This window comes from Bicyclus anynana, chromosome 9, assembly GCF_947172395.1.
Source record: "Bicyclus anynana chromosome 9, ilBicAnyn1.1, whole genome shotgun sequence".
In the NCBI taxonomy this organism is placed as follows: Eukaryota; Metazoa; Arthropoda; class Insecta; order Lepidoptera; family Nymphalidae; genus Bicyclus; species Bicyclus anynana.
The window spans coordinates 781158-793249 of NC_069091.1; the positions used below are offsets into that span (position 1 = coordinate 781158).

At 37.2% G+C, this 12092-nt stretch overlaps 1 protein-coding gene across 2 annotated transcripts; it reads left to right on the forward strand.

The window, feature by feature from the left end:
* Positions 1-324: 324 nt before the first annotated feature.
* Positions 325-10786, forward strand: LOC112048812 (uncharacterized). Of its 2 annotated transcripts, none has more exons than XM_024086477.2 (7): positions 325-558; positions 872-979; positions 5063-5167; positions 5793-5942; positions 7458-7571; positions 7900-8052; positions 9430-10786. In XM_024086477.2, the coding sequence occupies exons 2-7, from the start codon at positions 900-902 to the stop codon at positions 9584-9586; spliced, it is 759 nt and encodes a 252-aa protein (XP_023942245.2). In that variant the 5' UTR covers positions 325-558; positions 872-899; the 3' UTR covers positions 9587-10786. The 2 variants fall into 2 exon arrangements, with proteins under 2 accessions (XP_023942245.2, XP_023942244.2); XM_024086476.2 differs by having other exon boundaries at positions 326-558; positions 5790-5942.
* The last annotated feature ends 1306 nt before the right edge of the window (positions 10787-12092 follow it).

Genomic DNA, 12092 nt, shown 5'->3' on the forward strand with positions numbered 1-12092 from the left:
AGTGATTTTGTTTGAACGCCTATACAAATCTAACTATCAGCGAGCCAACGACGTCACTAAATCGTGTCATTTTGTATGGAGCGTTTTTCAGGGATCCGCGGCAGCGCCGCAAATCTGACTCTTTAAATCCCTGTAGCTCCGAAAGTAATGATCGCAGATATCCTGTTACTTTTACAAACTTGCTTTACTTGCTTAGCATACTCTTTATTTATATACAATTTAAAAAACTGTCATCATCCCTATTCTTTTTCCTCATCTATAAGCGAGCAATAAACCTAGTTAGTACATCTAACGCGTCGACATCCAGTGCTACGTTTCGACTGAGTCGAAGTGGGCGGGGCTCAAGTAAAATGATGCAAAGTATATCGTGTGTGCTCGCTATGAAACAGCCATAAAACTGACGTCTGCCGATTGCGCTACAAGATCGTGAGATAATTTGGTGGTCAATGGCTGACTGGAGACTGCGCAGGATCCATGTAAAACTTTCACGCAACGCTAAACTCTTGGTACAATCAAGGATTTTATTAAACACGGTACAATTGAATATCCGTGAAAAATGTGTGTACAACAATTTTCCTTTTATTATTTATGATTTCTTACAATTAAAATTATTCAGGATCGCTATCCGTAGTGTCAATTAAATGACGTGTTATATTGACAATTTCTTCTACTTCGCGACTCCAAGTGACTCCATATTTAATTTTCACATTCACATTTAATTATTATGGATTTTAAATAATTTTAATTTACTAATCACTTTTTAAAAACGTGACCTGGCACATAACAAGTTGGAGTCACGAGGTGGAAGAAAAGACATGCACTGCTCGACTGTTCCATATAATATTTAGTAAAATATAAATTTATTGAACAGCTGCAGATCATCAGTAAAAGAAGAAACAATGGATGCGCCTTCTAATTCCACCGCTCCAGAGCCAAGAAAAGTGGGTGTTTCGACCGAAGGAGCGCCGATAGAAACAAGGTTAGATTAGAAATTTTCGTTCCATATTTTATTGAAGCTAAAAACTCACTACTTCATTAAAAGCTAATATTTTGGTATAGAGAGTATAGAGAGTTTTAACTACCAATAAAACTTACCTATTATTTTTTTATCAATTTCCGGAATCCATCTTGAGAGAAGCACTCATCTTTCCTTGCCGGATGTCAGCTGTTATTGTGGCGAACGAATTCTTTCGTTCGGCCACTTTAGGTTAGGCCTCAGAATACAGAAAAACACTGAGTTTTTCTGTATTCTAAGGGTTAGGCCATCTAAATCTACATCTTTACCAGTTCTCCATTCCACACCGCGCCGTTGATAGACCTTTTATTTTATATCCATATGCAATTGTTATAATCAGTAAAGTGAATAAATATACATATGAATAAAATCGTCATGTTCATATCAATATACAAATATATTAAAATCTCCACGGCGATATTGGTGACCACCGAAATTGGAACACTCAACAAAAGAAAAATCGTAACATAGCAACCGTTTGTGTCAGAAAAAACAATATTCAAGACTTCAAAAAACAGTGAAAAAATTATGAAGAAAACACAAGAAATGTTCACTATCTAATCAAGAAAAAATCGTCCAGAAATGTTGCGCCCCAACGCTGTTTCGGGATCGTCGTCCACGCGTCGCTGCGTCGAACTCACTCGCCGTTTGCCCTTGTTGCGCGGCAACCCAGCGCTGCTGACATGGCGTCCGGCCTGCCTCGCCACCTCTACTCAACTTGTGCAGCGCCCCAGTGTAGATTTTTTTTGGCACACGGCGCATTCCGACACCGACCACGCGCCGCCGAACTTGTTGCCACCTTGCCGTCAGCTTATTATGCGCGGCACTGCAGCACTGGTGTCCTGACGCAATGCGCACTACCCGCGCCACTGGCTCGCGCATACCGCTGCCAGGCGCGCTGTCTCCGCGTCGCTGGTTCACGCGCGACGCCCAACTGCTGATGCCATGGCCCTGCGCGCAAGGCGCGCGTATTAAACCCGTCCAGGAAATATTGAACTATTATATATAAATATTTTATTTGTCTAATTTTGTTAGAACCTGATGTGATTGCTAGATGTTCTGTTTATATAAGCAATCCACGTATCGGTCTTGAATTAAGTCAAGTTTAGGATATATCGGAATGTTTGGTTCAGTCTTGGTATCAAAACCAAAATGGACAAAGCTGTGTTGCCAGTTATAAAATAAACATTACCTATACCTGTGTAGCCGTGGATAATAGGTAGAACAGTGTACGTTTTAATTCTGAAACACTGCATGAGTAGAAACTAAAACTGAAATAGGTATATGATATGGTTTGAGAATATAAACACCTTTTAAAACCGTGTGGTGCTTCATTTATTTCAAATCTCAAATCACTTCAAACATCCGTTTTAAAATGTAAAAATGTTTTCGTTACTTTAGCTTGAATTATCGGGAACTAAGTGTAACAAGGATAAGTTTTTTTATGCCCCCGCAGCCTGCTCCCTTGTTTTGAAAATCGCTTTGCACTTGGGAGGAATTTTATACAAAAACAACATACCTACTTAAAATTATCATATAGTATGGCTTCGCGACATAAATTGATACAATCATTTCATAGTTTTGCAATTGTATGGATAGATGACCTTTCGCAGTAATAAGTCCTAAAGTCTACTAATAATTGTCATGTTTTTTGTAATACAACTTTTTGGCAACTTATGAAGTTTGACAAAGCTGCGAAAGAACATTCCAGTATATTTGAATGCAATTCTTTCATAATTATGTACCTTCTAAACTTTTTCTTTCATCCTTACTTCAAGTTTCACAACACCGGGTGTGTGAATGATAAAATGTGGGTACCCACATTTTTCTTTCAAGTGAAGAAAAAATGTAACAAAGGGCATATCATCACTATATAGTTACGCTATGTCTGTAATTGTACACGTATTCTCACTATTTCTATTCAGAGGATTTGTTGAAAATGTGACGCGTTGTAATAAAATTTAAACTGTACGTAATTCTCGGTTTGCAAAGCCTTACATGCTCTGCGCTGCGACTTCTCGTAGATCACTACCACCGCTGCCGCTGGAACTCGACGATGGAGAACGTGCACGTTTTCATTTCACCTTTAACAAAATCACTTACGTTCTCCATTTTCGCAGAGGTTTATTGACACAGAAAATATAAAATGTGCACCTAATAGGTAGGATAAATTGTTTTTTCCGTGATCACAATGGCTGACTTGTGATCGGCGTGAAAAACACCGCTTTAATGGCGAACATTCACTCCGTCACTCGGCCCGCGACGGTCACTTGTATTGTACATAGCTGATAGGTTGTGGCAAGGGGGCGCCACCATCGGAGAGGTGATATTAGCTGACATCCGGCAAGGAAAGAAGAGTGCTTCTCTCAAGACGGATTCCGGACATTGATACGAAACAAATAATAAACTAACTTTAAGGTTTATTCTCTGTGAACCGTAAGTGTTACTTATGAACATAAAAAAATGTATATTTGAATCTCTGAAAATTTATCGAAAATAATATTATGAAGTCAAGTAAAACAATCACAATATATATCAAATAGTTCTCATTCGTGAAATCGGCGAAGATACTAACTCATTGGTACTATTACCCTACTCCTTCTCTACCCTTTTTTTATTGTAGGAGGAAATCCTCATGGATGAAATCCAGGTAGGCTACCTGATGACGATGTTTGACTTCACCGATACACGGCGCCCTACGGACCTTCTTTCCCGGTACCGATGTGAACTTTACTTCGGGCCTACTCTACCCTGCCCCTACCATATCACTTAATCTACCCCAACAATACTTCGACCCTACCCCCACTCTATTCCAACCCCTACTCTACCTCTACCGTACTCTTACGATACTTCTACCCTACCACTACCATACCCCTACCCTACCGTCAATATACCCTTCCCCTACCATATCACTATAATATGCCTACCCTACCCTACTAGTCGTCGTCCAGCCCCAGAAGGGGGAGAGTGAGTATCAAGGGAGTCAAGAAGGCGTCCCGGGAACACGCAAAGAGCAAGTACCGGGTTCGCCCTCCTTCGATTCGGCCCAAATTACCGAGAGGAAAGGGCCATGGGAGGTGGTGGGTTGTACCCTACCCTACTCAACTACTACCTTACTCCTATCATACATCTATCCTACCCACAGTACCACTACCGTACACCTACCCTACCATAACACTACCTTACCCATTCCCAACGCCTACTCTACCCACCCCGTGATAGCCCAGTGGATATGACCTCTGCCTCCGATTCCGGAAGGTGTGGGTTCGAATCTGGTCCGGGGCATGCACCTCCAACTTTTCAGTTGTGTGCATTTTAAGATATTAAATATCACGTGTCTCTAACGATGAAGGAAAACATCATGAGGAAACCTGCACAACAGAGAATTTTCTTGATTCTCTGCGTGTGTGTAGTCTGCCAATCCGCATTGGGCCAGCGTGGTGGACTATTGGCCTAACCCCTCTCATTCTGAGAGGAGACTCGAGCTCAGCAGTGAGCCGAAAATGGGTTGATGACGACGACTCTAACCACCCCCCCTCCCCCCCTCTCTTTCTGAGACTATCGACCAACGCACGTCAAACTTTAGGTGTTCGTTACTATCATCCACCATATTGATAAAAATTAATTTTATAAAATGGTCACAACCGTCCTATTTATAATTAAATTGTATAACGTTTCTCGCAACTTTCTTATTTTTTTCATTGTTTTTAAAAATTAATTGTTAAAAATTAATTTTAATAATTTTCCAAAAATCTGTAAGGTGACGTAAGGTGGTAAGGTAAGGTGACATCTCTAAGGTGAAATTACATTTTTTTTCGGATTTTTCAAATTTTTCTATCTTTAATCAGTTTTTTAAATGATGTAATTGCCGTAATTAAGATTTTAAAGATCAGATTTTTGTTGAACAAGTGACTCCATATTTAATTTTCACATTTAGGTAGGAATATTGTGGTTTTTAAATAATTTTTCACGAGGTGGAAGAAAAGACATTATGCACTGCTCGACTGTTTCATATAATATTTAGTAAAATTTAAATTTATTGAACAGCTGCACATCATCAATTGAAGAATCAATGGATGAACCTTCTGATTCCACCGCTCCAGAGCCAAGAAAAGTGGGTGTTTCGACCGAAGGAGCGCCGATAAAAATAAGGTTAGATTAGAAATTTTCGTTTCTTATTTTATTAAAGCTATTGGACTACTTCATTAAAAACTAATATTTTGGTATAGAGAGTATGTTATGCCCGAATACGATGATATTACAATTCGCATACATAGAATTTAATATTATAAAATTAAATATTATAATCTAATAAATTTATTATTAAAGATACCTAGTAGTCCAAGTCTTTACTATTCTTATTAATTAAAGATAGTATAGACTTAGAGACTTAAGAGTACTTGAACCAAAAGCTTAACATGCTCTCTAAGGCCAGGGATGTTACTCACTAACTAACTAAGTATGTAAGTACAAACTTAATTTCCACAATGGTGTTTAGGTACATACTTGTAATAGGAACTGATGCTGAAGTCTTAAAGAACTGGATTGCACACTGAAGATTTTAAAGTTATTCCAGAATTATAAAGCAAGTACTCGTAACAGACAAGAATTAAAAAAACAAAATTACTTTAGCCCCTAGAGGCTAAAATGCTTGTTTAGCCCCGCTGTGGAGTGGTAATATAACAGTGTTTTTGAGCAAGAGTAGTGAAAAAGACATTATGCACTGCACGACTGTTCCATTTATTATTTAGTAATATATAAATTTATTGAACAGCAGATCTTCGCTTGAAAACGAAGAAACAATGAATGAACCTTTCAATTCCACCGCTCCAGAGCCCGAATGTATCGATGATAATCAAATGCCAGTAATACGTAACTTAGATGATCTTATACGCCATGTAGAGAAGATGACGACCGAAACTTGTGCGTAAGTAACGACTATATTAATTTACTAGCGGACGCCCGCGATTTTGTCCGCATGGAAATCAATGTAAACTTTCAAGCCCTATTTCACCACTTTAGGGGTTGACTTACAAAATTTTTTGAATCACACTATATTTCGTATTTTTTTATATAAACAAATTTTTATAACTGTAACTCTAAAGATGAAGGACTTTCAACCCATATTTCACCCCCTTCTTATTTTTATTCTCGCAATAAAAAGTATAGTAGTATAATCTTCTCCGTATTATGGTCTTAAACCATGCCAAGTTTTATTTGAATTCATTCAGTAGTTTCAGTGTGATGCCCGAATAACGAAAAAACAAGGACAGACAGACAGACAAAAAATCGAAAGAAAATAATTTAAGCTTCAGTATCGATTATATAATACCCCCAACAAAATTTTTCAAAATATGTTTAAGGTACAGAATGTATAAAATGCACAGAATTCGAATTATAAGTATAAGTATAGATTCTAGATGGCGCTAGTAGTACTCTATGCCAAGGTAAAGTTTGGTGTTACAAATGGTATTATCAACCTATTGTAATGGCCTTCTACAGGATCAGGCCTCCTATCTTACGAGAGTTGATATGGAGCTTATACCCTTCATGCTGCTGCAATGTGGGCTTAGGCTTATAATGTTAAATTCTGTAACTATAAAATTAAATATTATAAAATAAAAATCCTTTATTATCAAAGATACAAGACCAAGTTTCTACTATCTTTATAAATTAAAGATAGTAGAGACTTGGACCAAAAACTTAACATGCTCTCTAAGGCCAGCGATGTTACACACCAACTTCCCATGTATGGCCCAAGTATGTAAGTAAAAACATAATTTCCGCAATGGAGTTTAGGTACATACTTGTAATAGGAACTGATGCTAAAGTCTTAAAGAATTGGATTGCACACTGAAGATTTTAAATTTATTCCAGATTTATAAGGCAAGCTATTGCTTAAAGCTTTGTCATATTTTGTCATATTATATAAACCAGCTTCAAAACAACCAATGTGTCTGTTTTGTAAAAATGTCCATTTTAAAAGCCACAACAGCTTAAGCCGCTTATATAATTATTAAGAACTGAGAAATATTTAAATAATGTCATTTCATATATAAATAAGTAAAAAAAAATATATATACAGGGTGTCCCGTAATTAATGGATAAAATACAAATGGCAGACACACCATCTAAATGTCTACAATTAATTTGAATAATTTTCCAAAAATCCCTAGGATGACCAAGTTATATTCTTCGAATTTTTAAAATTTTTCTATTTTGAATTCAGATTTTTGTTGAACAAGTGTATCCATATTTAATTTTCACATTTACATTTGCTTATTATGGATTTTAAATAATTTTGTTTTACTAATCACTTTTTACAAACGTAACCTGGCACCATAACCTTTTGGAAGTTAGAATCACGAGATATAAGAAAAGACATTATGCACTGCTCGGCTGTTCCATTTATTATTTAGTAAAATATAAATTTATTGAACAGCTGTAGATCATCTCTTCAAAAAGAAGAAACAATGGATGAACCTTCTAATTCCACCACTCGAAAGCTAATACTAGTCAGTGCTTGGCCCGCAGGAGCGCCGCCGATAGAAACAAGGTTAGATTAGAATTTTTTGATCCAAGTATATTTTTTTTTTTCTAATGTTTTAAATTTTTCTATCTTGAATCAGTTTTTAAATTATGTAGTTGCCGTAATTAAGATTTTAAAGATCAGATTTTTGTTGAACAAGTGACTCCATATTTAATTTTAACATTTAAATTTGAATATTATGGTTTTTAAATAATTTATTTTACTAATCACTTTTTAAAAACGTGACCTGGCACATAACCTTTTGGAAGTTGGAGTCACGAGGTGGAAGAAAAGACATTATGCACTGCTCGACTGTTTCATATAATATTTATTAAAATATAAATTTATTGAACAGCTGCAGATCACCAATCGAAGAAGAAGAATCAATGAATGAACCTTTTGATTCCACCGCTCCAGGGCCCGAATGTATGGATGATAGTCCACTTCCAGTAATACGTAACTTAGATGATTTAATACACCACTTACAGAAGGAGTGCAGACCTCGTACGTAAGTACCGACTATATTAATTTATTATATTTTCACTAGCACTTCGTCCGCGTGGAAAACCTTTACCCTTCAAATTTTAAAGAACAAACTCATAAAATTTTCGTAACCTTAAAGGTTAGTAAGCCTCATCTTTTCCTATAGAAAAAATAATCATCATCATTATCAACCTATTGTAATGGCCCTCTACAAGGTCAGGCCTCCTATCTTACGAGAGTTGATATGAAGCTTATACTCTTCATGCTGCTGCAATATGGGCTTCTTATGATGTTAAATTCTGTAGGTAACTATTTACAGAATTTAAGATTATAAAATTCATCATTATCATTATCAACCCATATTCGGCTCAATGCTGAGCTCGAATCTCCTCTCAGAATGAGGGGGCCAATAGTCCACCACGATGGCCCAATGCGGATTGGCAGACTTCACACACGCAGAAAATTAAGAAAATTCTCTGGTATGTACGTTTCCTCACGATGCTTTTCCTTTACCGTTGGAGACACATGATATTTAATTTCTTAAAATGCACACAACTGAAAAGTATATAAATGCTTGTATAATTATTCAATGAATAGAAAATTTTACGAAATAAGTTTTACAATAGTTTAAAACTGCTAGTATATATTAACTACCTACAGCTATTACATTGACTACAAAATATTATAAAAATAAGAAAGGAAATATACTAAATTTAAACTATAACTAAAGACTCGTAAAATTCGTCCGAATCGACGTTCATTGGTAAAGTGCCCAGAAGGCTGACAGTGTTGCCACGTTGTATGGCAATACTAATTCTCTGGCCTAAATATAGGCCAGCCTTCTGGCCACGGAAGGTGTTGTTTAATCATTAAGGACCACGGACATAGTGTTTCGAACGAAACGGCTCAAATATGTAATCTCCGACGAGATTGCTATATTTGCGCCGCTTGAGGGTCTCTGCTGATGCAGCAACAGCGCCCGCACAGCCCATCGTGCCAGGAAGGTGTGAAGGCAAGTCGCGTCCCACACCAAAGCCCTACCCATCTTCCATGGCATCAATGACATGCCGTCTGGTCTCTTGCCATCGTCACGTACTAAGCCGTTAGGTTCTAAAACGGCTGGCACGCCGACGATGACAAGGGCACTACATTAAAGATACTTACAAGATAGAGACTTGGACCAAAATCTTAACATGCTCTCTAAGACCAGATATGTTACACACTTACACACCAACTTCCCAGGTATGGGCTGAGAAATTTTACTGAAAACTTCTTACAAGAAACAAAAGCTCATAATTATAAAGCCCAATCAAGGATCTCTTAATCAGCCACATACAACAGACGTCTGTATTAAAACAAGTACCCTAACACAGAATTATTAAAACTATGTTTTACTTTATAGCCCAGAGAATACATTGGCGAAGGTTGATGATGCGACTGGATCAGAGGCTGCTTCAGAGGTGTTGCCGCCGCACGAGCCACAGGAGGAGGAGGAGGAGGAGGAGTCGGACACTGCAGACACTAAGGCCTGTGGACTGTCTGACTGTGATTTGATCTGATCAACTGAAGAGGAAGAGCGAGCGTCATATAATATTTTCTCTTCTCTCTTTATAATTAAGAACTGAGAAATATTTAAATAATGTCATTGTCATGTCATATATAAATAAATAAAAAAATATATACAGGGTCTACCGTAATTAATGGATAAATGCAAATGGCAGACACACCATCTAATTGTCTACAATGAATAATGTTAACTATTTTTAAATGTTAGCTTTCTGTATTCTCCATTGAAAACAAAAAAATACTCGTGAAAGAATTATTTCGATACGTTAATTAGTTCCCGAGATATAGAATTTTGAAGTGAGCGCGCGGTGATCAGCTCGCGTTTGACGCCGTGACGTCATCAAACAACATATTTTGCTCGCCCGTGATAGGCAATTTCGTACTTCTGCCTTACCTACTGACGAATTAATGGTTAGAATTGAAAAATTCTTTTTGTGTTAAAAAGCCCGTTTATCGGGGAAGGCTTTATGTTAGATAACATCACGCTACGACCAATAGGAGCAAAGCACCGACAAAAAATGTGGCCAAAACGGTTAAAATAATGTTGAGTCGTAGGCTAGTCTTCTTAATAAATAAATGCGAAAGGTCATTCTTACGAAATCTCGAAAACCGCTTGACGTACAAAGATAAAATTTGGCAGGGAGGTAGTCTATAGTTAGTAGGTATCTGCTGATAATGGATTTTCGATAGGGCCGGATTAAAGAGGTCTAGAGGCTCTCACAAGTATGTATGATAGTCTTTCATTTGTCATGCTACAAACTTTAAATTTAGCAGGGAGGTGGTTTATAGTTGGTAGACGTCTGTTACAAACCCACTTTAGATCTCTTTAATCCGGCCCTATTGCAAAATCCATGATTAGCAGATACTTACTTACTATGGACTACCTCCCAGCCAAATTTAGTAGCAATGCTGATTTTAATTGTAGTTCTCTGACCTCTTTTAAAAAACTCATCAAGTTTACTCAGTGATTTTTGTATATATATATTGTTGTCTCGTGTATTGTTGTCTCGTGTATTGTTGTCGTTTAAGTGCTGTTCATGATAATTTATTGTAAGAATGCCACATGGTCACACCAAGAAGGTGCAATCGTATTTATTAAGTTTTATGTATGTTATTTAATATTGTAACATGATTGTAACCAGTTTTATGTTCCAAATAAAAAAAAATGTATTAGTTTTAAGTTTACTATCTAATGGTTGTTTATTTAATTAATGAGGCATCTCCCATACCATACATTATCTCTGTCTTTGCTGTGCCAACTTTAAGGCCATATTTACAGCAATAAGTATCCAAGACGGATATAAGCTGTTGTAGACCATCTGAAGAATCTGCCACGAAGAAGAGGTCGTCCACATACATAAAGTCAGTAATCACAGTGTATTACTTTCGTTTTTGCTTTAAGCATAGCTGGATTAAAGAGTGCACTATCTGTCCGAAAGCGAATTCTAACATTCGCCATTTTGTAAATCTTCGTGTACTACGGCTGCGAAATACAAAGCAAACATGGTGGGGGCCAGAACACACCCTTGCCTAACCCCGCACGTAACATGAAAAAGTCCGACTGCTCGCCATCAACTGCTATACAACACGTCATATTGTCATGGAGGAGGCGCAAAAGTTTCACGAACTTCTCTGTGCAACCCAGTTTTTCTAACAGCATCCACAACGCAGTCTTAGTTTATTTTTTTAATTTTATTAATTTTATTTTATTTTGGCAAAAACAGTCATTTCAAAACAATAATAAACTAGTAAAAAGAATATACAATCACAATAGACAATACATTGCCGAAAAAGTACTTAAAAATATAATACAGAGTGTTGAGCATTGAATATCGGAAATAGTAAGTACACAGTTCTTGGTACACTATCGAAAGTCTACGAAACGAAGGTAGATAGATTGCCCTTGTTCTTTGCTTTTTTCTTGCAATAGAAGAACACAGAAAATAGCTTTACATGTACCACGTTCAGGCCGGAAGCCAAACTGAGTTTCTGGTAGCAAGCTTTCTGACAATGGCTTTTGATTTTACCAGGAGAAGATAGGAGAGATATATCCCGATAGGAGTTGCATTCAGAGCGGTTACCTTTGTTTTTGTAGAGAGGAATAATCTGTGAAGTCTTGAATGTATCTGGAACATGTTCCTCGTCCCACATACGCACAAAAAGATTTAGGTGGATTTGTGAATCTCCTCGCCCCAGTATTTTAGAAGCTTCCCTGATAAAAGGTCGCCGGGACAGCGAAGCGCATCGTGTGTCATGCCACAGATATTTCTATATAAGACGACGCAGCGACACCGCTTCGGCACCGCATCGCCGCCGCAACCTTAGACCATTTAAATAACTCCTCTATGGCCGCAACGCATCGTGTGCTAATTTCTCCAATATAGATTATTTTAGTTCGTCGGAACTACTGGTCCGATTTTAAAAATTATTTCACCAGTAGAATGTTACGTTATCGGGGAGTGCTATAGGCTATATTTTATATTTCTATCTTAAATAACT

Excerpts from the sequence above, each read along its gene's own strand:
- LOC112048812 (XM_024086476.2), top strand. The coding sequence starts at position 900 with ATGGATGCGCCTTCTAATTCCACCGCTCCAGAGCCAAGAAAAGTGGGT. Across the intron at positions 980-5,062 it reads GGAGCGCCGATAGAAACAAG|CTGCACATCATCAATTGAAG; the intron begins GTTAGATTAGAA and ends TTTATTGAACAG. Across the intron at positions 5,168-5,789 it reads GGAGCGCCGATAAAAATAAG|CAGATCTTCGCTTGAAAACG; the intron begins GTTAGATTAGAA and ends TTTATTGAACAG.